The sequence below is a fragment of the Epinephelus lanceolatus genome, chromosome 12, assembly GCF_041903045.1.
Source record: "Epinephelus lanceolatus isolate andai-2023 chromosome 12, ASM4190304v1, whole genome shotgun sequence".
Lineage (NCBI taxonomy): Eukaryota > Metazoa > Chordata > Actinopteri > Perciformes > Serranidae > Epinephelus > Epinephelus lanceolatus.
Window position 1 is genome coordinate 3,306,854 of NC_135745.1, and position 26,203 is coordinate 3,333,056.

A 26,203-nucleotide genomic window follows, 5' to 3' on the forward strand; every position below is an offset into this window, starting at 1 on the left:
CGGATGGGATGGCATGTCGCTGCAGGATGCTGTGGTAGCCATGCTGGTTCAGTGTGCCTTCAATTTTGAATAAATCCCCAACAGTGTCACCAGCAAAACACCCCCACACCATCACACCTCCTCCTCCATGCTTCACAGTGGGAACCAGGCATGTGGAATCCATCCGTTCACCTTTTCTGCGTCTCACAAAGACACGGCGGTTGGAACCAAAGATCTCAAATTTGGACTCATCAGACCAAAGCACAGATTTCCACTGGTCTAATGTCCATTCCTTGTGTTTCTTGGCCCAAACAAATCTCTTCTGCTTGTTGCCTCTCCTTAGCAGTGGTTTCCTAGCAGCTATTTGACCATGAAGGCCTGATTGGCGCAGTCTCCTCTTAACAGTTGTTCTAGAGATGGGTCTGCTGCTAGAACTCTGTGTGGCATTCATCTGGTCTCTGATCTGAGCTGCTGTTAACTTGTGATTTCTGAGGCTGGTGACTCGGATGAACTTATCCTCAGAAGCAGAGGTGACTCTTGGTCTTCCTTTCCTGGGTCGGTCCTCATGTGTGCCAGTTTCGTTGTAGCGCTTGATGGTTTTTGCGACTCCACTTGGGGACACATTTAAAGTTTTTGCAATTTTCCGGACTGACTGACCTTCATTTCTTAAAGTAATGATGGCCACTCGTTTTTCTTTAGTTAGCTGATTGGTTCTTGCCATAATATGAATTTTAACAGTTGTCCAATAGGGCTGTCGGCTGTGTATTAACCTGACTTCTGCACAACACAACTGATGGTCCCAACCCCATTGATAAAGCAAGAAATTCCACTAATTAACCCTGATAAGGCACACCTGTGAAGTGGAAACCATTTCAGGTGACTACCTCTTGAAGCTCATGGAGAGAATGCCAAGAGTGTGCAAAGCAGTAATCAGAGCAAAGGGTGGCTATTTTGAAGAAACTAGAATATAAAACATGTTTTCAGTTATTTCACCTTTTTTTGTTAAGTACATAACTCCACATGTGTTCATTCATAGTTTTGATGCCTTCAGTGAGAATCTACAATGTAAATAGTCATGAAAATAAAGAAAACGCATTGAATGAGAAGGTGTGTCCAAACTTTTGGCCTGTACTGTACGTTAAATTGAAGAACGGAGGAGGAGAGAGAGAGAGGCACAACAGGTAGAGAAGGACAGAGGAGGAATGGCTGCTGGAAGGCTTTAGCTCTGGAGATTGGTGGTGTAACGTTACCTGTGAATGCTGTACCCCAGTGCTCACAGAAGAGGAATACCTCTGTTGCAAGGAATGGGACCAGTTGCAGCCTTAGCTAAATGGTAAACAACAAACATGGCACCACACCGGTAAGGTAAGACAACACGTTTACATGTCGTTTTCTATATGTTCTCTGACATTTATCCTAACGATATGAGGCGGTCTTTGTGGAGAAAAAGCTTGTTTAGTGGACTAACTTTGCACTTGAAAGTGTAGCCGGAGGTTGTCTCCCTCCTTGCCACTATTCGGCACTGTGTTTGCTTTCCAACCACCGTGATTGCGGGGCGGGGCCATTATATTCAGGCGTGAGGCCGCGCCCCGTCCTCTCTTCCGCTCCTCGCTTGCTCCCGTGGTGGCTGTGGCGTGGCGTGTCAGCGTTGTTTGGCGTGCAGCGTTTGTTTGGTGCAGCCGTCCCGTGTTTGTGACCGCCGTCGAGGCACACAAATCTTCTCTACCCAGGTAAGCATCTGCGGTCTTCTCCTTTTGCTCTGTATGTGCGTAATGCGCAGTTTGGTCACACGCTCTCCACTCCTTGCAGCGCAGCTGACTGCTTGGTCCGGGGGAGGCGGGAGTGGCTCGCTGGAGCCTCGCTGTGTTCAGCTACTGGTCCGCTCTGGTATGTTGTCCGCACGTTGTCTGCCTGTTCATTTTCAACTGTTGCTTGGCTCCCTGCTTATCACTCTCTTGTGCGTAATTCTCAGGCCGTGTGTGTTTAAAGCTGCGTCCTGTGAGGCTCGCATTCGCTGGTTGTTTATGTTCGCTGTGCATGCCTGGCACCCCTGGTATGTATTAATTTGGTTTCTTAAGTTAGTTTCAATTCATTTAATTAATTTACTAAATATTAGGTTTTGTTTCTGTTTCTTTTTTTTAGTGGCCTGTAACTCTGGCCATCACTGACCATCACTCCTGGAGCTGCGTTGCTGTTTTGGTTTTCATGTTCTAATTCTGTTTTGGTTATTCTGTTTTGGTTTTTCTGGTTTTGGTTCTTTTCTTTCTTTTCTTTTCTCTTCATTTTGGTGTTTGGTTTCCTGTTTAAAATTTGTTTGTTTTTTTTGTATTGGTTTGCTGTGAGGCGGACTACGCTTTGGCCCGACGCGGCTGGTTGCCGCTTGGACCTACTGACTGAGGTCCCATTGATTTAAGGGCTGTGCTGGGGCCTACATGATTGCCCCTGCCACCACCCATGATCTCTTTATTTTAAACCTGGTGTTAATTTGTTTCATTCGTGTTTCTTTGGTGGTTCTTTTCAATTAACTCAGTAATTTTCTCTTTATCTTTTTGGGTTATTAATTGTGATAAATTGATTTAATTATTCATATTTTCTTGTATTGGATTTCAGTTGGGTTAAATTAGGTTCATTAAATTACGGTTCTTTTGTAATTTTTATTAGTTAGTCCACACCAATTTTTGTTTAGTCCTTGGGCATGTTTTATTAATCCTTGTTTTCTTTTTTTTTTTTTTTTTGTTCAGGTGCTGGTGGCTGACGGCGGCAGTTTGACCCCTGGTGGTGGTGCATTCTTCACAAACCCCCTCCCTTTTTTGTTGTGTGTGTGTGCAGTCTCACGGGTGGTTTATTTTGAGGATCCCTTCTCCCTTTTTGGTTTCTGCCGCATGGTAAGCCTCAGCCCTGACCTTATTCCCCTCCCCTGTCCAAGTGCCTATTTTATATTATGTGTGGTGTGTGACATATTGCTTCTTTTCTTTTGTATAATTTAGTTTAATAAAGTTTGTTTGTTTTTAAAATTACAAACCGTCTCGCCCCAGTAGTTTACGAATCTGTGTGACCTGATCTAGTTAAAATCTTAGTCTAGTATTTCCTGGGGTGCAATTCCCCAGGTGGCGTTGTCGGACACCTGGATCTTGATACTGATATTTAAACACCCCCCCCCCAACTCGCCACAAAAGGATGCCTGTTCAATTAAGTTTTAACAGGTCTGACACTAGGGCTGTATCTAGGCTAACGGCTAACATGCTAACTAGTATTTCTATGTCACTAGTGACTTGAAACAAATTTAGGACGATAGGAGGCGGGTTGAAATAAACCGAAATTTCCCTTTAAATACCTCTGACTCCATCTTAACTGCAACATGGCTGAGTTTATAGAGATAAGTGAGAAAGCATAAGGCATCCCAAGAAGAGAGTGTGTGTGCGTGCATGCGTATGTGTGTTTTCCTTCATTAATAATGGACATGCTGTTTATGAGTTCTCTGAATGAATACCTGAAGCGTTCAACTCTAATACTGCTTGTGTAAACAGGACTACAAGGGATGATAGTGGAGAAAAAAATGGAGGTGAGCCACTGTGTGTGAAAGCTGCTCCAGCTCGGCAGCTTTGCTCTTTAGCTCAGCGACCCCTCTCCTGAAGCCCTTAGGTCCAACTCGTGTTCTCTGCCAGGATCTGATCAGCTGATTGACAGACTCTGCTGAATAGGTGAACTGTAGCTTGAATTCCTGCCCTCTGAACTCAAAGAAATGGCAGGCATATTTTTGTAGTAAACAGCAATATTAGGCCTCATCAAGGGGCACCATTAATGTTATGAACAATTCTGGGCATCACAAGGAGGCACCAAAAATGTTGTAAATTATACTGGTGATACTGTAAAAGAGGGGATACTATTGGTTGTGATCGAGTCACCAGTGCTATGTTTTACATGGCCGCACCATTTGTTGGGACTTAAGCCTTAACACGGGTTGACCTCATAATAGAGCCCCAATTAAAGTAACAAATTGGCTATCTGAAATAATAACTATTAATAATAATTATTAATGATGTTAAATAATGTGACTTAATTTACATTAAATCACCTCGTGGGGCACCATTCCCAAAAAGGGAAAAATGATAGCCAGTTACATATATCAGTCTCCTAAGGTTCACTAATTTGGAATTTTGATTAATAAATAAATGAATAACCATAACCAAAATTAATAGTAAAGCCTGAAGGATTTCAGAGTTCTTGACGTAGCAGAGGTTGACTATTCATTTGCTCCTGTGCAACAATGGAGAGCAGGTATTATTAAAAAAAAAAAAAAAGTTTTCATATAGGAAAGCAAAGCAAACCAAAACACACAAATTCTAACTAACGGACTATATACAAGCTTGGTGTATATATGTGTGTGTGTGTGTGTGTGTGTGTGTGTGTGTGTGTGAGAGAGAGAGAGAGAGAGAGAGAGAGAGAGAGAGAGAGAGAGAGAGAGAGAGAGAGATAGGCAGCTGTGGTAATCAAAGGGCCATTTGGCCTAAAAAACAAAATGGCTGACAACAGAGAACTACAAGATGGCGGAATCAAAGCTTGGCTTCAGATCGGGGGAGGTGCTTTTCTGACCCTGTTGTCAGGACAAAGACAAAGGAAGAGAAGCAGGACTTTGAAGTGCCTCTTTGGGTGTAGCTCTGTTGAAAGCCTATTGGTAAATGAGTGTATGTGAATGTGATTTGTGTTGCAAAGGGTCTGGATTAGTGCAGAGGATGTTTATCTGTGTGCAAGACTCTGTCTGTGAACAGCATTAGCATACTAAACACTTAGCTTTGGCGAAGCCAATTAACCAATAACCTAACTGCAAACAATCACATCAATGACTCAATGACAGCATTAAATCACATAAAACAAGTTAAACAGTCTTGCTTAGCCTGTACAGTTGTGATAAAGCTGTGCCCTGTTGCTACATTACCAATCTTTGAATGGATGGAAGAAAGAGTCGCTTTGTGGTGTGCTGCTTTTGTTAGCCGGCCGAGGAAGGCCGGAAAGAGCTGTGGTTCCAGAAGCAGTCTTTGTTGTGTCCTTGTTCCAAAAGTGCAGGTCCTAGGAAGCCGATCACTCGGGGTCCGTGCAGAGTTAGACGCTGGGGTGCTAACTCAACTTGGTTCTCCTTGTTGCTGGAAAGTTAGTTGCAAACCTTGTGTTTGCATACTAATTTCTCTGGTTTCCAGGGTTTGCTCCTGCCGCAATGCAAGGGCACGTCGTGGTCCAGGAGAAAGAGTCTGTGAGCAATTGCCCTCCGTTTAGTGGTTTGGGGCATGGGTCTCTGAGTTGGTCCGAGCCCAGGAGGAAGAGAGTTCTGTCTGGGTCGGTCAAAGGCCCAGGAGCAAGAGTCTGGGCTGGTTGGCAGCCCAGGAGAAAGAGAAAGACTTATGAGCAAGCACAACTTTCCTGAAGTTTGCTTGGTGACATCACAGAGGGGCATGTCACTGTAAAAGTCTTGTCCAATCAAGTTTGATGACTGGTCTCACTTGGTGTGACCATGAGGCATCCTGTGGAGATGGGTGTCAAATAGCTCTCTTTGTTTCAAGAAAAAAAGCATGCAGAAAAGAAGAGCCTTTACATATTCAGTTTAGATTTTAACAAATGACAAATCATCTGTGGTCCCATGAATCCCAACATTTTTCATCAGAATAACTCAGTATAAAGGTCTGTCAGCACTGAGGGTAGCTGTGGATCCGGATGTGATCCCAGAAGCTTTGGATACAGCTAATGCAATAGTCCACAGGGAGGAGTCACTGGATCCTTCAGGACATCAGGACACACACAGCAAGGTTTTGTTTCACCCAGCTAAATTCTTTCCTGTCATGTTCTCTTCTTAGTGAAGGTTAGTGTCTGAGAGTTTCAGTTCCCTCACAGCAGATAGATGCTGTTCTCCAATCCAAACCCAAACTGTTTCTACTGGGGTTTTTTTCACTTGCTGATGTGCTGTAAATTTGCACGTCAACTGTTGTGCTTCACTAGATATATAATTCTTGTTTTAAATTAGCTAAATTATTGTGGGATAATGATGGGTCCAAATGCTTAAACATTCTGTAACAGTAAAACAAGTAGGGAGGGGTAAAAATGTCAGCAACTGACTCGTAAATGTCTGTTATACAGCATTACCCAACCATCTAAAGTCTGCAAACACCAGCAGCCATAGCTACTGGAAATACCAGAGTGGGTGATGCTGTAGCAGAAACCCCCTGAGTGTACTGAACTGAGCAAGGTTGTGTTTAATTACTTTTTTACTTTTTACTTTTTACAAAAATACCAAAATCGTTTGGTCCCTTTAAGTGATATCAAAATCTGCCTTGGCCCCTGGACTATTAAGCTTTGGTTCTCAAACCAATGAGATGTTAGAGTATTATGGCAAGCCATTTTAACATTTAATCGCTAGACTGGATATTCATTACTGATATCTGCAAACTCTAATTACAGATATCTGTAATTCAGTTTTGACTAGTAAGATTCAAACTATTTTTGCCATTCATGTGTATGGGGTTTGTCATTATAGATATCTCCAATGTAGTTGCGGATATCTGCAATTGTTATTGCGGATATCTGCAACTGAATTGTGGATATCTGTAGTTCCAGTTTGAGATATCTACAATTTAATTTTGACTAGTCATAATTCAAGTTCAAGATATCTTTAATTATCATCAATTGAAGATATCTATATGGTCCTTTCTAGATATCTTGAATTGAGTTTCAGATAGTCAGAATGACGTTGTAGATATCTGTAACTGAATTATGACTAGTCAAAATGACGTTATGGATATCCACAACTGAATTATGACTAGTCAAAATGACGTTGTAGATATCTACAACTGAATTATGACTAGTCAAAATGACGTTGTAGATATCTCAAACTGGAATTATAGATAGTCATAATGTAATTGTAGATATCTATAATGACAAACCCCATACACATGAATGGCAAAAATAGTTTGAATCTTACTAGTCAAAACTGAATTACAGATATCTGTAACTGTAGTTTTGACTAGTCAGAATGACATCATAGATATCTGTAATTCAGTTTTGACTAGTCAGAATGACGTTACAGATATCTTAAATTAAAATTCATACTAGTCACAATGACATTACTACTAGTCAAAATGACGTTATAGATATCTATAATGGTGATTCCGGATAGTCGGACTTAGTGATTAAATGTTAAAACGGCTTGCCATAAGAGTATGCATTAGTTGTGAGGGATAAAGATATGCAGAAGTGGTCAGGAAAGTTAAGCAGAAACGTAAGCTGGGGCAGGAGCCAGAGGATGGAGAACTGCTTAGGAGACTGGAAATAACTGTGTTCAGGTGGAATCCTCCAGTCACGTGGTCTCTATCGCAAATGTTATAGTTGTGTCATGTAAAAGTTGTGTCACTCATCAAATGAATTTGCTCTCTAAAGTCTTTTGTTCTAAAATCTGTAATAAAAATGTGTTTTGAATTGATACATTATTGAAACTGAACAGCGTTTAATTTAGTGTGGAGACAGCTTATAGTTATAATGATGATGATGATGATGATGATGATGATGATGATGTATGTAAACTATTGTGTAATGCAGTGGTTCCCAACTGGTGAGTGGTGGTCCAAAAGTGGGTTGCAGGTCCAATCTGAATGGACTGCAAGCTTGTGAACTTGTCAACTTTGTTAAAAATACACATTATATTGACATGCAATGCATTTCTGGCAGAGGTTTGAATCTGTGTGTGTGTGTGTGTGTGTGTGTGTGTGTGTGTGTGTGTGTGTGTGTGTGTGTGTGTGTGTGTGTATGTATGTACACTGAACAAAAATATAAACACAACACTTTTGTTTTTGCTCCCATTTTTCATGAGCTGAACTCAAAGATCTAAAACATTTTCTCTATACACAAAAGACCATTTCTCACGAATATTGTTCACAATTCTGTCTAAAATCTGTGTTAGTGAGCACTTCTCCTTTGCCGAGATAATCCATCCCACCTCACAGGTGTGGAATATCAGTGTACATACACACACACACACACTATATATATATGTATATGTATATGTGTATGTGTGTGTGTGTGTGTGTGTGTGTGTGTGTGTGCGCGTGTGTGTCGGCTACAACAGAGTGAAAAAATGCAAAGATTAAATAATCCATAAGAAGGGAGACAATGTTGTCTATAGGGAGTGCCTGAACACTGACGCAGGCAAAGTCTCAGTTTTAGTCCTGCTAGATCTGAGTGCTGCTTTTGACACTGTCGATCATGAGATCCTTTCACAGAGACTAGAGGACTGGGTGGGCATCTCTGGCACTGCCCTAAATTGGTTGAAGTCCTATCTAGAAGACAGGAAGTACTTTGTTGAAATTGGTAACTGTGTCTCAGACCACATGGCCTTGACCTGTGGGGTGCCCCAAGGGTCAATCCTGGGACCCCTTCTGTTCAATCTCTACATGCCTTTAATTCATTCATTCATCTTCTAACCGCTTCATCCTCTTGAGGGTCGCGGGGGGGGCTGGAGCCTATCCCAGCTGACATTGGGCGAGAGGCAGGGTACACCCTGGACAGGTCGCCAGACTATCGCAGGGCTGACACATAGAGACAAACAACCATTCACACTCACATTCACACCAATTTAGAGTTATCAATTAACCTAGTCCCCAATGTGCATGTCTTTGGACTGTGGGAGGAAGCTGGAGTGCCCGGAGAGAACCCACGCTGACACGGGGAGAACATGCAAACTCCGCACAGAAAGGCTCCCACACCCAGGATCGAACCGGCAACCCTCTTGCTGTGAGGCAACAGTGCTAACCACCACACCACCGTACCGCCCAGGCCAGTTAATACAAAGTAATAATGTGTCCTACCACAATTATGCAGACGACACTCAGATCTATGTCTCACTGACAGCAAGTGAATATGGACCAGTGGATTCACTCTGTCACTGCATCCACAGGTCAGTGTGTGGATGCAAAACAACTTTCTCCAGCTAAATTCAGACAAGACTGAAGTCATCATATTTGGTCCACAGAAAGAAAGAGAAAGTGTCAGCAGTCACCTCCAGTCTCTCTCTCTAAAACCTACAAATCAGGTTAGAAATCTCAGGGTAATAATGGACTCAGACTTGAACTTTAACAGCCACATCAAATCAATAATATCAGCAGCTTTTTACCATCTAAAAAACATTGCCAAAATCAAAGGTATAGTGTCTAAACCTGACTTGGAGAGACTTATCCATGCATTTGTCTCTAGTAGGTTAGACTACTGTAACGGCCTGCTCATTGGCCTCTCCAAACGGGCCGTAAGACAGCTGCAGTACAGTGTGATTTTAATGCATTTTCTTGTTCTGTAAAGCACTTTGAATTACTTTGTGTACGAATTGTGCTCTACAAATAAACTTGCCTTGCCTTGCCTTGCCTTGAGTTCCAGAGGTTGAAACAGCAGCGGAGAAAGTTGTGTCCCCCCAGGTGCAGTGGTTAGTCCTAGTGTGAGGGACAAGAGGTTGGCATCAGCAGACCTGAGAGTGTGGAAGGGAGTGTGCTGGTGAAGGACCTCAGACCGGTAGGGATGGGCCAGGTTGTGGAGGGCTTTAAAGGTGATGAGGAGGAGTTTGAAGTGGATACACTTTGGGATATTAAATTAATAAAGCATTCTTCCTTTGTGTTATTTATTCATTTATTTATTTCTATTCATTTTCAGTAAACAACTGTTATTATTTAAAATGTGTATGATTGCTCTTGTTGTCATAAGCATTTAAAGCTGCAGCAATCAGTGTTTTGATCATGCAGAAGTACTGTTGATGTTACAGTTAATGCTGATGTAATGTCAAGGGGTTACATGGTAAGTTGATGGAATGGCTCCATTGTGGGAACTTAATTTTGTTTGCTTTGTTTTTCTGCCCTCTAGTGGCCACTGATCATAATTGATTAATACAGATGTAATAACATGTATATTATCACATCCTTCTCAAATACATTGTTGTAACAGCTGGAATTAAATATATTACTATGACTTGGAGGAATTCCATGCAATAATAATGACAACAATAATAATAATAATCATCATCATCATCATCATCATCAAGTAGTAATGCAAATTATGAGATATTTTGCTTCAATTTGATGAATGGGACTGTAAATGAATCTCCTGGTGGGGCGGCAGTGGCTCAGTCCATAGGGACTTGGGTTGGGAACCGGAGGGTTGCCTGTTCGCGTCCCTGTCTGGACCAAAAATATGGAGCGTGGACTGGTGGCTGGAGAGGGGCCAGTTCACCTCCTGGGCACTGCCGAGGTGCCCTTGAGCAAGGCACCGAACCCCCCCAACCGCTCGGGGCGCCTGACCAAGGGCAGCCCCCTCACTCTGACATCTCTCCACTTTGTGCATGTATAGGTCCTGTTTGTCTTTTGGACCTGTGTGTAATTGACAAGCAAGAGTGAAAACGTTGAATTTATGGATTTAATTTTTGGATAAATAAAGTAAATAAACTAAACTAAACTAAACTAATTGTCCTACCCAAGAAAGACTTTGATTTGCTTCTAAATCTGCTGCAAAATAGAAGATATCAGAATTAAAGGAGCATAACTTTACATTAGGATTAGGATTTCCTTGGGAAGGCATTATGGATAAAAATTAATCTTGAATGCTGATTAAAATGTTACTCACAAAAGCCAAGTTGAAGCTTTCAAATCTCCTGACTATTGTTACACTTCAGAACAAGAGCATAGAGCGTGTTACATCTTAAAAACACCTAGGTATAGTGTTACACGATTTCTTTGTTTCTGTGAAAGGGCTGAAGCTGAAACTGGGTTTTTATTTCAGAAAGAGGAACTGCTTCTCTGTCTTGGCCAAAATAAACTCTGCTCTCTTGGCTGTGCTTGATTATTGGGATGTATTATAGCCTATATGAATGCATGTCAGTGTTTGCATGCTCTGGACTCTATTGTGATGCATTGAAATGTATTACCAACTGTAAGCCCTTAACTCATCACTGTATTCTCTATGCTCTGGTTGGGTGGCTCTCTTCAAGCTTTTGCATACTTTTTCATTGGCATTCTCTTGTTTACAAAGCTATTCTTTGCCTACTGCCAGCATATCTGTGTGTGTACATTCAGCAAAAAATTGAAAATGGCTGTGCTCTCCAGTTACAGAACAGAACATTGTCTGTACTGAGGGTACGTCCAAAATTTGGCAGACGAGCATGTATGTATGCAGCTTGTTAAAGTTGCACTCATTGGTTCCTCTCGGCTGTTCCAAAGCACTGTTCCAGGATTTTTTGCACGCAATCATCTATATGCCAATGTCAGGGTGTATTTTAGCTGTTCCATGCAATCATGTGTAGTTGGCCCTGTTTTATGTTTTTATGGTTCACTTAAAGCATATATTAACATGCTTATTTGATTGTCTTTGTAGTAATTTCATTAGGTGTTTCATATTGTTTGTTTTAGAGCTGTCTGTTTTTTTATTTTGTGCTTTTGTTCCATGTTGTCTATCTGTAAATAATGTTACTGTCTGTCTTGGCCAGGACACTCTTGAGAAAGAGAGTTTAAATCTCAAGAGTTTTTTTCTGGTTAAAAAAAAATGTGTATACTTAAATTCTCCCACTAACATGACTACACCATCCTCCTGTCCATCAGGTAGCGGTAATAAAGCTGTACAACAGCAATAATTCCAAAGAGGAAGAAGAGGCGGAAGTGAAGGAGTTAGGAAGTGGAAGCGCTGGAAAGTGGACAGTACAGCTGGTATCTGCTATCCATAACAAGCTTTACTACCGTTTCGAAAATGTCTAAAAATACAGACTCCGCTCGGTTTAGGAAAGTAGACGTTGATGAATACGATGAGAATAAGTTTGTGGACGAGGAGGACGGAGGAGAGAACCAGGGCGGTCCGGACGAAGCAGAAGTGGACGCTTTGCTCAGACAATATCCTTTCATTTAAATAGCATACATGTGCGTTTATATTATGTCCTTTGATACATGTCTATTTATATTATGTCCTTTATACATGTTTATTCACATTATATCCCTTAACATGAACCATGTCGGTTCAGACACATCTCTGTTCTGTTGACATGCTCGGTAACATTAAGTTAGCAGAGTTAGCTCAAGTTCGCAGTATATTTTGATATCTTCTGATTGTATTTAATATCGGTCGTTTAGACTGTAGTCATATGAGATATTATGTGACATAATGAGTACAGTTGTGAGGACATAGCCGAAGGATGACTGTCACAGTAGCGTTTCCGGGTGTCAGCTCACACGAGGGTGTGGTCGCGTTTGGTGTTGTAACCAGAATTTATTTTTAAATAGACTTTATGTAGTATACATAAAGTTATAATTAGCAGTGAACTGCTGTGAACCAGCTATCATGAACAACATTATAGAAATAAACAAAACAAAACCTAGTTGAATGTTACTGGGTTTCATTAACATTATCAAGAACAAGAGCTCTTAGGGATGCACAATATTGGATTTTGTTTGTTGATATCTGATAAGCCAATGTATAACAACTTATTTGGCCGATAAGGGATACAGATATCAGTACATCCATATGGCCATCCATATCCATATGGAAAATTATGCTACTCTATTCCCTGAATCCTCTTACTGGATATGCCTCATCTGTATGCTTGTACCTCAGTTTATTTTTATTTTTATATTTATTTTAAGTGGGTGGCACGGTGGTGTGGTGGTTAGCACTGTCGCCTCACAGCAAGAGGGTTGCTGGTTCGATCCCGGGTGTGGGAGCCCCTCTGTGCGGAATTTGCATGTTCTCCCTGTGTTAGCGTGGGTTCTCTCCATGTACTCTGGCTTCCTCCCACAGTCCAAAGACATGCAGATTGGGGAGTAGGTTAATTGATAACTCTAAATTGTCCGTAGGTGTGAATGTGAGCGTGAATGGTTGTTTGTCTCTATGTGTCAGCCCTGCGATAGTCTGGTGACCTGTCCAGGGTGTACCCTGCCTCTTGCCCGATGCCAGCTGGGATAGGCTCCAGCCCCCCTGCGACCCTCAAGAGGATGAAGTGATTAGAAGATGAATGAATGTATTTTAAGCTATGTAGGCCTACACTGGTTTAAGACTATGTGGTTTAAGACTATGTATTTGTGTTTGCATTGTGTAGTACTATTTTTTCATTGTCTGACTTATATGCATTTTCAAGAACCTTTCCTTTAAAATTTGAAAAGCCCAGCGGAAAAAAATGATTAACAGCCTTTTGTTTTCTAAGGGTATTTTACTTTTACGGGAAATTTGTAAAAACAGATTTAAAACTCGTTTTTAAAGCCCTGACGGAGACCTGCAGTTGTCAAAACATGTTGGCTCTTTTAATGATTTTTTTCCCCCTGTTGTTTCCCGTTCTCTATAAGCATCCGACACAAGGTTTTGATCTACATTTCATTATACAACCAGTCATCTCTCTTTTTATGTACATATATATATATATATATATGTATATGGTTTGTCATAGCGGCAGAAATTGGCATATTGGCCAATACCAATATTTCATTTTACAGCCAATATCGGCCGATTGGGATGATGAGCCAATGTAATCATGCATAGTGTCTCTAATAGCTCTTATGCAAGTTGGAGTTGTGTAACTAAAAAATGCAAGCTGCACAAGCTTTTCTCCCTTATACAATACATAATTATCTTAAATAAGAAGGCACAGTTGACTTTTTAATGGCAAGAAGCAATGATGCCTGTCAGGTGGAGGCTAAATGAGGATTCTGTGCAGTACACATTGTAGAAAAACGTTTTCTCTCATCTCTTTGTGTTTAATTAGTTGAACAAAGTGATGCACATGTATCTCTGTCCTGTGTAACTGCGTGGTCCTTGACTGTTGTTCTGCAAGGGGAACATGAATGCAGCTCTCGAGGCTGTGCTGAAGAATCCTCCAATCAACACAAAGAACCAGATGGCCAAGGTATCAGTATTTGTCTCTGCTGAGTGCCATGTGTAAGTGCAGTAATACCAGACATCCTTCACCTTCTTAATGTATCACCACATAGCAGTGATACAAGACCGTTGACTTATTTGAAGCATTAATAAGCAATCGGGTATTTTTTCCGCATGTATTGATTGTTTTTGCTTCTAAATTTATGAGTAAATAATCATATTACGGAAAGTGATAGGACAGGCAGAGGATGGATTTAGGTATTTGGGAATGGGATTTGGTTCATATGGTCAACAAGCATATCCATCCTATGAAAAAACTCTCAAAGATGTGAGATGATTTGAAGAGTAATTTCCGCAGGAAATGGGTCCTTACTCTACACTCAGTATCCATGTTTTAAACTCATCATCCTATGTAGGGAACAAAACAGCAAAATGTGTGGCAGATATGGGATATAGCGAAACAACCCAAGTGTTGATGGTAACTGTCCACTGATGGCGGATGCTAAAAGTTGAGAAATAGAAAAGGGAAACAACTGGCCTTCCTCATCCCTTTCTACTACTTTTGAAAAGAATATAAGGTTAGAAACTGCTCAGTTATTAGAGATCCTGGGGTCCAGAGGATGATGACGACACAATTTGGTGATGAAACCTAACATGGCCTTACCTGAAGCACCAAATGGTTTGTTGTTACATAGAACCATCTGAGAAGCTGGGAACTTTCACAAAATACTTGACAGGTGAATGGATGAACCATCTGTATGTTACTGTTGTTGTCGGAGAGCCAAAATATCTTTTCCATCAAGAAAAGCCTCCAGTGCCATTCTATGCTGTTCTTTCAATGAAGAAATACCCTCCAGTTCTGATATTGCAGCCTCTATGCTAACCTCATCAGGAGCCATTATTGTTTTTGAAGTTAACAGTTGCCTGTCCAAGTCTCTCTTCTAAGTTTTGGGATTCAGGTGTTGATGCCTGTAAATGTTGGTAATTTTAACTTTCATACAATAAAATAATTTTCTTTTCAAAACTCAGTTTAAATTGGATGTATTGATCATATGCTGACAAAACATGTATCTTGCTGGATCGCTAAAACGACACAGCTGGTCTTAATCTATGGAAAAAACAAATAACCTCTCTGTGTGTTGGTCTTTTAGTCTGCAGAGTTCTAAAGCTTCACCAACAGGGAAAGCCTTACCTTGCATGACAGCTGGATTCTCGCAATGAGATCTAAGGAAAATCTATCTAGTTAGGTTTTAAATTATGTGTTTGTGTCCGAACCACCAGTGCTTTGAACAAATCAGTGTCCTGTAAGGAGTCACTGGCAGCTACAGGCGTGGTTTAGTTGTGTGTGTGATGACCATGGATGTATAAAGAGAACTGCATACAGCGGTTATGGCAAGGCCCCCTTTATTCCTATGAAAGTTGCTCTGAGGCAGATAAAGACATAAAAGATAAACATCTGGGTATAAAATAACTGGATCATCAGCATCCATTGGCCCACAGAGCAAGCATACTAGCGTGTCCTTTAACCCCAGCTCTTAACCACTCAACCTCGGGTTCACTTACATGAATGACAGTAAGAAGATAAATCTGGTTTGGGCCACTAGTAAATTTTACAACTTTTACAACATAAGGATTTAAATAAAGGCTATTTAAGTGTTCATACTCGAAAGATGTACCTCTACTAGAATTACCACCTTGTGCTTGTATGCCTCCGCGAACCAGTCAAATTGTAGTTACAGTTTACATCCATGTCTGTGTAAACATAGATGCTTCACACACATCTTCAACCTGGCAGCACATAGAATCTGTACAATCAGCAGTTTCAAGGTGGGCACCCAAAATTAGTGTCACCAATTCAGTGTCTGGCCAAATGTATCCTCTTCAGTATGACGTTATTTTGCAGAACATTTTGATGTCACAGTGAAGTTGACCTTTTGGACATACAGTATAATGTCATCACTTTGTCATTTTATGAGACATATTACACATTTGTGTCAAATTTTGTCATAATTAGCATATAAATTCTTGAATTATGGCCAAAAACATGTTTTGTGAGGTCACAGTGAGCTTGATCTTTGACCTTCAACCACCAAATTCTAAGAAGTTCATTCTTGAGTCTAATTGGACATTTGTACCAAATTTGAGGAAACTCCCTCAAGGTCCTCTTGAGATATTGTGTTCACAAGAATGAGACTGATGAAACGGATCCAAACAGATTCCAATGACAGATTGTGAGATGGTCCTGTGTAACAAATAATTTGACACATATGATAAAGGACAGCCAAGTCATTCAGCTATATATATTGTTTGATATATACCATCCACTGTGTGTGTGTGTGTGTGTGTGTGTGTGTGTGTGTGTGCGTGTGCAGGAGCGAGCAGAGCTGCTCGTGGTCAAAGTGCTGAGCAGTTTTAAGAGCAGTGACATAGAGAAGGCTGTGGGCTCACTGGACAAAGCTGGAGTGGACCTGCTGATGAAATACATCTACCGAGGCTTTGAGACGCCCTCTGACAACAGCAGCACTGTGCTGCTGCAGTGGCATGAAAAGGTATGTGCTTTGTAATCATTGCAGTTAAGGTCATACAAATTCCAAATGATAAATATTTTTTTAGATTAACAAAATATCGTATTGTCTGAGGTGGGGAAGTATCAGATAAGACTAGGAGAAAGATTGTGAAAATTTGAATTTGAAGGTCAAGGTTGTTTGATATTCTAAACAGGGTTGCACAAAAAAAGGCAAGTTGTAGATCCTTAAAGGTACACAAGAGAAAATAAGAAAAAAAAATGTTGGTAGAATACAGAGGATGAGTTGAGGAGTCCCACAGATTGAGGAAAGAAGCTATTCTGTAGAGTCGCGGTACGGCAGCAGATACTTGTGTATCACTGGAGTGAGTTTTAAATTTTAGTGTCCTTTGAGCTGTGAACAAGCACCTCACCTAACTGATATCACCGGTGCTGGATAGATTGGTACAGGTGATGTTCTGTGCAGTTCAAATCAACCACTGCAGAGCTCTGTTTTCCTGGGCTGTGCACATTCCATGCAAGTTTCCGGTCAGGATGCTCTCTGTTGCCCCTCTGTGAAAGCTAACAAGAATTTGGCGGAGAAATTCAGCTTCCTTAAGTCTTAAAGAAATGCATCCGTTTCTGAGCTTTTGTCACAAGTATGGAGATGTGAGATGACCATGTCAGGTTCTCACGGATGCAGATTCCCAGGAACCTAAAACTGTTAACTTGCTCCACCTCAGCTCGACCGATGTAGACAGAGGGTGTGTCTCTTAGCCTCCTTCTTAGCCCCTTAAAATTCACACCAGATTTCTCTCCATGTCGGAACTTGCAGTTGTGGGTGTACAGATTGAACAGGAAGGGCTGAGCACACAGTGCTGTGGGGCCCTGATGTTCAGCACCAGAAGAGTGTGAACATGGAACATGTGACCACTGCTCTAGCGCAGGGGAATCACCAGAGGACCCATGATACCATATTATTGCGATATTTAGGTCACAATCCGATATCATGGTGGTATTGCAATATGCTGAGTACTTTTTCCAACTGCAAATTACTACCCCAAAGGAAAACTTTTTCAACATCAGCTTTAACTCATAAGATTAAAGGAGCTATATGTAAGAAATCTAAAGCAAATAGTCGTCAAATCATCCTAATATGTCACAGAGACTAAGGAATAATGTTCATATAACATACTGATCTCACTGACAACAATAGTACATCCAGAATATTGGCATTTAAAAAAAAAATTTACGGTCTGCAAATCATGTTTATGTTTTGAATTTGTGTTTTGGCCTGTTGCGCCACCCACCGCCGTCTACCAGTCACGCAGTCAGTAGAGTCTCAGCATCAGTTCCAGTTACGACTGAGCTACAATGGCTGACGGTGTGACTAAACCCAAATGACCTCGTTATGATTCCCAAAAAACGCCAAGACAAAACTCGAGGCAAAGCGAGGGTCTATATAGGAGATGCTTGTGAACGGTGGAGACGGTTGAAAGCGGAGAAGAATTTGAAATCGGATGTCGAAGTGGCTACTCTTCTCCTCGACAGGTAAGCTTTAGCCAAAGTTGGCTAACTAGCATCATAGCTAGACGGGGATGGACATTTCGAATACTTTCAACTGTTGATCATTTTCGATCATACATTGTAGCCCATGTGCAGGTCGGTCATCGACCCGACTGATGTTTTTGAGAAACAAATGTTAGCAGCACGGCAAGCAGCATTAGCAGTGTCCCGGTACATAGCATTATCAGCCGGCTCCTCCTCAGCTGTATCCCGGTAGCAGCGGCAGAGAAGCCGGACATGCTCTGACGGCCAGCTAGAAAACCGAAGATCAAGGACGCAGCGACGCAGCCCTGCCACGGCAGCCGCCCGTGGGCAAACAAATCACCCCCAGTTTCCACCAGATGCACGTTGGTTGCATCTGCACTCCGGCACGGCAGGATTCAGTTCTAGTCAATGTGTGTGTTACCACCGGCTGCAGCTGTGCTGCGTTCCTGCTCCATCTCTGCTGCGGCACTCCGGAGCCCTCCGCAACAGATACACAGGACTTCTATTTTTGCCAGACGCTGGAGCACAACGCAGCAATTCGGCACAGAGCAGCAACCTCGAATCTGTAGGGGAGGGGGGGGCGGACACAACTCACGGCAATATTTTGAATTTGAGTGCAGTAACCGTTTTGGCCACATTCTTACATACAGTGCCTTTAAGTTTTCAGTCTGCTCATCTGACTTCAGTCATTTCTATTGCAGCAAAATGTGATGAAAAGCAGACAGACTGACCAACACAATCATAAAACCTGTCAGAAATGCAGCGTACACCTGACAAACTAAACTGTTGGCAGATTGAACGTCCTCTGTGGGGCCAGATTAAAGGGGAACTAATGTTTTTTTTTCAACCTGGGCCCTATTTTCCGATCTACTTTTGTCTAAATGAGTGATAGGATGTTCAGTATTTGGCATTTCTCCAGTACAAAGCTCGGGCTGACCTGCCTGCAGCCCGTGAGCGTGCGCTATATTAAATAATAGGGCACTCAGACAACGTCAAACAACGTCAAAATACTTCCACTAAAAGTGCATTTCTTTCACACAGATAGACTCGGATTGTAAGTATAATTATCCCACAACATAATGGAAAGGAGAAATGAACGTCTGTGTTTACCTTTAGCTGGATTCGGACATGTTCCTCTGCCTGTTGCAATTTTAGTATATGCTCTACCGAAGTAACACTGCTCCCTCTCTCTCCTCGTCCACTCTTCAGTTTCAGTGAGCTCTGCATCTGTGTTCATCCATGTACTCCGTGTTATCTGGTCATCAAATTCAAATGGCTTATCCAGATCCAGTTGTGACTACTCCAAACAGAGTAACTCCTCACGTTTGGTGAGGTCACACCAGCGGTTACTTCCTGCATCTACTCAAATCTCTCTGTGTTTTCACTTGCCACAACAAACATTTCTGAATTTTTACCCAATTTTGACCAACTGGATCTGGATGAGCCATTTGAATTTGATGACCGCCCATATTTATTTGAACACGGAGTACATGGACGTACATGGATGCAGAGCTCATTGAAATTGAAGAGCAGACGAGGAGGAAGAGGGAGCAGTGTTACTTAGGAGTTGTTTTATTCTTATATGACAATGCTTGCAAAACCTATGTGTCATATCCAAGTCCTCCTTACCTCTCTGTTAAAAAATCCTAAATAAGTCAGTCATAACGCCAGTGGCGCATTTCTGATTTCTTTATCCAGTGCCTCCATCTTTGTTTTAATGAACTCCTTGCCAAATGCTACTGACTGAGACCTCTGCTGACCTCAACAGAAAAAAAATCAAATAAAATCAGCGCCATCTAGTGGACCGAAAAAGCAATTGATTTTCTTGTTTTAGTACCAAAAGTTGTAAAATGAATAATGTATATAATAAAAGATAGATACTCAGCGCCTGTGTATCAAAAAAAATATTGTGATACCATGCTGTATCAATTTTTCCCCCACCCCTACTCTGGGGTCTATTTGTAAAGAAGACCGATATCCAGTTGCAGACTGTGGTACTCAAGTCTGAAGTTTGCTACTCACTTTCGTGGTGGAGATTGTGTTGAACGCTGAGCTGAAATCATCAGACAGCATTCTGATGTAGGTAGGTGTCGTTATTTTCAAGATGTTTGAGGGTTCAGTGGAGATGGTGTCCTCTGTGGATCTGTTGGCTCTGTATGCAGAATGGTGAGTGTCCAGGCAGACATGATGTTTTTGGTTGCATTACAGCCCGTAATTTCAGTTGATTTTTATTAGGATTTTTTATGGACCTACATATAATAGTCAAAATTGGTGAAGTGAAATAAAAATAAAAACTTGTTTTAAAAAATGTAAATAAACAACAACAACCCCCCCAAGTCCCCCCCCCCCCCAAAAAAAAAATAAGACCTAGTGCTACCAATTACCTCCAGAAGTCATGCAATTAGTTAAATCGCATGTCACATGATCTCAGTATTAGGGATGCATGATAATATTGATCCTTTCTCTAGAGCACAAACTTCTTGTGTTTATTTGAATTTAGAACTAGCCCAGCTAGTGACTGCTGTGAATAGGACAGCTGACCGCTTGGAAAGACAGCTGACAGGAGGGAAAAGACCCCAAAGGTGCTGGCATGGGCTAGCAGCCCATAGTAGCAGTGGTGAGGCCTAGCAGTCTAGCTACAACCAAAATTAGCTACAGCCAACATAGGGAAAATACCCCAAGAGTCAGCGAGAGCTGGGGTGTAAAATGACTGACAGGTGGATTACACGGTAACAGACATTGGAACAGACATGACTATGCATTGGATCTGTGACTCAGTGAAGGATAGGGGCACGGGCCTATCCACCAGGGCTAGAATTAGCAGCACTCAGGGCAAGGCAAGCGCATCTGTAGAGGACAAAATTAGCACAGTCGAGAACAAGATGCTTCAGGTTTGTCCTTGTGGCTGGCAGAAAGTAACATCAATAAAAGTCCTCAAAACTCATCAGGGAAAAAAGAAGTATGTGGCAAAGAAAGGGCAGAGTAGCTGCATTGATCAGTACTTCCTAAGAAGTCAGTCGAGTCAGTCGGATGAAGTCCAGCGGCAGGTAAAAAACCACAGTTCGCAGGATATGAGTAACACTGCCACTGAGGAGGAGAAGGAGGGGGTAGTAAGAGAGGATGCAGGTGACACTGAGGTCAGTATGCCAGTCAGAGAGAGAACCATGGAGCAGAAGGTTAGAGTTAGATGGCCTAGGGCAAATGACAGTAAAGAATAGGAGATAGTTAATAGAGAATTGTCAGTAATCTTAAGCAGGCTTAGAGGAAATGCGATAGAAAAGTTAGAAAAGATGGGAGTCCAGCAAGCATTTTTTGGTTTAAAAAACGTCTAATAGCCGTCTACATGAAGACCTGACGTCTAGGCTAAATTTGGGCTGTCAGTGAAAATTTGGTAGACGTCTAACCATAGCCAAAGTGTAGACGTTATCAATTATACGGCTATGTAGAGACCATGTCCAAAAAATGGAGATAAACATATGTTAATTGCTGTTGACTCTCCATACGTGATTGAATATCATACCGCACGCCATCTGCAATAGCGAAAATTACATTTAATCAATTTCAAAATTAAATCGGCTAGATTTGGGTTACATGTAGCTAGACTAAATCAGAGCTAAATATAGCCAATACGTTTAAATCACGACTATTGCTTGCTGGGAATTTACTCATATGGTGCAGAGAGGTTTGGGGTGCATGAGAGAAAGAGGAGTGAGAGGGTACAGTCAGGTAAGTCTAGGCGGCAAAGAGAAATAGAGAAGTTAGTAAAGGAAAGGAGACAGTTAAGAAAGCAGTGAGAAAAGGCTACAGAAGAAGAAAGGGAGGGAATTAATGTGTTGCAAGTGGAGTTGAGAAGCAGGCTAGCAGTTCTTAGAAGTGCAGAGCATCTCAGGAAAAGGAGGAGGAAGAAGGAACATGTAAGGACAGGTTTTTTCAGGGACCCTTTTAAGTTTGTTAAAGGATTGTTTAGCCAGGAAAAGGGAGGGCATCTTAAAGGGAAATTTCGGTTTATTTCAGCCTGTCTCCTATCGTCCTAAATTTGTTTCAAGTGACTAGTGACATAAAAATAATAGTTAGCATGTTAGCCGTTAGCCTAGATACAGCTGGGGCACATAGTAGCGTCAGACCTGTTAAAACGTAAGTGAACGGGCAACCTTCAAGTGCAAAGTTAGTCCACTAAACAAGCTTTTTTTTCCACAAAGACCGCCTCATATCGTTAGGATAAATGTCAGAGAACATATAGAAAACGACATGTAAACGTGTTGTCTTACCTTACCAGTATGCTGCCATGTTTGTTTACCATCTAGCTCTGCTTTCCAAAGCACTGCCGAAATATCGCGAGAACAAGCAGTGATCTCATACTGTGCCTGTCACTAGTCACTTGAAACAAATTTAGGACGATAGGAGACAGGTTGAAATAAACCGAAATTTCCCTTTAAAGCAGCAAGGCTAGAGGTTGAAGAATATTTGAGAAATACATATTCAGATTTAGAGAAGAATAGGATGGTAGGTTTTCCACTGCATATCCCTCCATTAGGAGGGATGTTTATGTATGTTGTTCATGATTTTGTCGTTTTTCACTAATTTGCCCACGCCATTTCCACAATTGGAACCCCATACCATAATGGAATTTCCACTGTGTTTCACTGTGGGTGCAGTGCATCTGGCATCAAAACGTTCTCAAGCTTTTCTGCGGACATAAACATGATGATGCTGACCAAAGAGGTCAAACTTGGACTCGTTTATGCAGAGTACCTTCTTCCAGTCATCAACAGTCCAGTGTTTGTGTTCCCTGGCAAATCTGAGGCATTTCTGGATGTTTGTAGTCCTCAATAATGGCTTCTTAGCAGCTATTCTTCCCTTTAAGCTTTGTTCCATCAGTTGTCTGCTTATGGTCATTTTGGAGACTTTCCAAGACTCTGATCTAGAAGCATTCATCTCCGCCTGAAGATCAGCAGTGGTTTTCCATCTGTCTCTAGTACCTAAAATCTTGAGGTGTCTGACATCCGCTTCAGTTATCTTTCGTTTCCTGCCTCTTCCTTGGCGCATGTTGTAAGTACCAGTCTTGGCAATTGAGTAGACCACAGCATACTAGACCACACTGTGAGAAGACTTTGTCTTTCCCTGTCTCAGAGACCATCCACCATCATTAAGTGCTTTAATGCGGACTCTTTCATTTTAAGTGAGCTCTAAACATTTCACCAGTTTGAAGAGGAATGAGGAATTTCAAACTGAATTCACCTTTTTATACCCAAATTTGAGCCGGCTCACTGGGCTTCTCTGAGAAGTTAGAAATTAATCAAGCATAACATTCAACCACTCAAACTAATTTTTCTGGTCAGGAATGCAAGTAAATGGTAAATAACTATAATTTGACATCTTAAGTAACATATAATAATGTGCTTTGCTATTTTTTCTGTTTTTCTGTTGTTTTTTTGTAAAACAATAAATTTGAAAATTCATGGATAACAATAACTAGAGCACTCTGAGAGTGCAGACCTCCGCCAAGCAGCTCAGATTTCCCGCCATTTTATTATTTTCTCCATTTCGCTTCAACCGATCACCACCAAAATTGTATCATCTGTTCCTTGTGCCATTATCAACCTGTCCTGAAAATTTCAATAAAATCGGTTCAGAACTTTCTGAGTTATTTTGCAGAGAAACAGACCAATGCCGGCGAAAACATAACCTCCTTGTCAGAGGTAATAATAATTATATTTTAGCATTAAAAATATAATTTCTGTTAAAGAGCTTCTACATACTAGTGTATTAACCATTACAGAAACATAAAAAATGATTTTGGTAATTACCAATGCTGTTAATTTAGGGCAGCCGTGGCATAAACCTTAAATTGGGTGGTGGTCTAATACGTTTGTTAAGCTCGATTCATATTTGTTTTTAGGGATGTACGATAATATCAGCATGTTGTTGGTGTCGGCCAATATCGGCTTTAAAATGAACTATCAGAATCACATTCTTATTTTGCACAATGAATGAATATTATATACACGTGCAAATTTTCTCAAAACTCACTTAATGGTCAGTGGTTGCCATATTAACTTAACAACTTAATTTGGAAATAGAAGGATTTTTTTGTCTCCTGTGTTTGCTACAGTGCGCTACGCTTGATATCAGCATTAAGTATGTGTGTGTTTTCTGTGTCCACAGGCTCTGGCAGTGGGAGGAGTGGGCTCTATAGTTAGAGTCCTTACTGCCAGGAAGACTGTCTGATCCTCTCAGAACCCACAGAGTCCATCTGTAGACCCCACATGGACGGTAATCTGGCTAAAAGCAAGCTCACCAGAGCTGAGTAACACTCTATGTTTTTGGACATGATTTTTATACTAAAGCTGAGTGCCCTCCTGATGCCATTCTTCCTTTACTTTTTTCAGTCCCACCTCTGGAATGTAGTAGTGCTGGCAGTCAGGCAGGGAGGTGCTGGCACCTCAAACTGTCTGTGTGTGCCAGCCATGAGAGCGGACACATTTCAGATGCTTCACTCAGACACTTTCTCTCTAAAGCAGCGCCACACTCCTTTCAGACTGCCTCAGTGCTGCTCTGATGCCTCTGCTGGCTCACTGTAACATCACTCCCCCTCCTCTACTTTACTTCTATCCTCATCATCCAGGATGAGGACATAGAAAAGATTTTTCTTGGATGGACTGTCATTGATTGGTGACCTGTCCAGGGTGTTTCCCTGCCTTTTGCCCAGTGCATGCTGGGATCGGTGTTCATTTTTTCCCTCATCATTCTAACTCTGTTTGTTTGTTTGTTGACTATTTTTTTCTACTTACACCACACTGTTGTGTGTAGCCTGGCTTTCAGGTTTTACTGCTTCTGTTGTTTTTTATATCTGAAATAAGCAAAAATAAAGTAATAAACCTGAATATGGGCTGATTACATTCCTTTCTCATTATTTTAAAAAAGATAAAGAGCATAAGAATATGTCCTACCCAAGCTACCAGCTTGGAGCATTTGTGGGAATCACTTATCAGAGGCCACTCTCAAAATGAAAAAACTCATTCAAGTTATAGTGATTCCCATGTAGGCAGTGTATTTTCATCACAGTATCCACGTGGTGTATTTTGTACACACAATCAGCAACTGGATGTCTGGTTTTCATATACCATGTCCCATCTTTGAGGCTGACAGCTCAGTGCTGTTGTTTTTGACTTAGGCTGCTCAAACAGAATACGTGCTGCTAAACCCGAACATCCAAGTCTGACCTTTATGTCGTCATTATTACTCCATTGTCTCATTGACTGAAAATACAAACATAAAAATTAATGGGACATACATAGGTCTAGAAATGCAACCAGGGTTCCCACACATTTTTAACCAATGAATTTTCAAAACTTCTCTATCTTTTCCATTGCATTTTACCCCATTTCCACAGCTTTAAGTACCATAGATTAAAATAGCAAACATTAGCCCTGTAAAGCAATTATAGGATGTAATAATAAGGCTCTTACTCAGGTAGAGATGCAATAATTTGTCATTTCAGTCATTTTTCAAGCAATGTTGTCAAACATTTGCCAATTCCAGCTTCTTAAATGTGAGTATTTGCTACTTTTCTTTGTCATTTACAATAGTAAATGAAGAGTTTTTGGGTTTTGGACTTTTGGTTGGACAGAGGAAGTAAGATGAAGATGTCACTTTGGGCTCTGGCATTATTCACAATTTTGACACTTCATAGACTAAACAATTGATTAGTCGATGATGAAAATAATTGTTAGTGGCAGCCCTCTGCTCCAGTGTGCTGAAACAAGCATTGTAGCAAAAATGTAGCATGGAATATGGTATGAAATGCTTTAGTGTCTACACATACAGTAGACACTAGGTGATAACCTAGTTATCTGATCTACAGCAGGAGTAAAATGTGTGCTGATGCTGGCAATCTGTTGGTGCTTTTTCCCGTTGGTGTCACTGACCCGAGCTGCTTTTCTCACTTTGCTAACGTCAAATGTTTTGCTGCAAAGTCTGCATCTAGCATGGCTAAGGACTGCCTATCTCTTAACCATATATGTTCCATGCTCTTCAAATTTGGCACGAACGTTCACTTGGCCACAGTGATGAACTGATTTGATTTTGGTGGTCAAAAGCCAAGGTCAGTGTGACCTTGCATCTGGTCAACCTCACTGTGACATCATATTCCACATAAAACACTTTTCTTACCATTAGCCAACATCATATCTCAGGAACAGAGGGGAAAATATTTGGTCAGATACTGAATTGGTGACACTAATCTTGGGTGTCCACCTTGAAACTGTGCTGATTGTATAGATCTTCTGTGCTGCCTGTGGG

The 26,203-nt window shown here is 41.3% G+C and overlaps 1 protein-coding gene and 1 long non-coding RNA gene across 2 annotated transcripts; both read left to right on the forward strand.

The window, feature by feature from the left end:
* The first annotated feature begins 1,136 nt into the window (after positions 1-1,136).
* On the forward strand, positions 1,137-3,142 carry LOC144464982 (uncharacterized). Its single transcript, XR_013492389.1, has 4 exons — positions 1,137-1,709; positions 1,789-1,866; positions 1,952-2,032; positions 2,122-3,142. It is a non-coding gene; the product is annotated as an uncharacterized LOC144464982 (long non-coding RNA).
* An 8,490-nt stretch (positions 3,143-11,632) lies between these two features.
* Positions 11,633-24,786, forward strand: LOC117272488 (actin-related protein 2/3 complex subunit 5-like). The gene is made up of 5 exons (XM_078172870.1): positions 11,633-11,875; positions 13,803-13,876; positions 16,221-16,397; positions 24,068-24,175; positions 24,292-24,786. Exons 1-4 carry the CDS (start codon positions 11,737-11,739, stop codon positions 24,128-24,130), a joined length of 453 nt encoding a protein of 150 aa, XP_078028996.1. The 5' UTR covers positions 11,633-11,736; the 3' UTR covers positions 24,131-24,175; positions 24,292-24,786.
* The last annotated feature ends 1,417 nt before the right edge of the window (positions 24,787-26,203 follow it).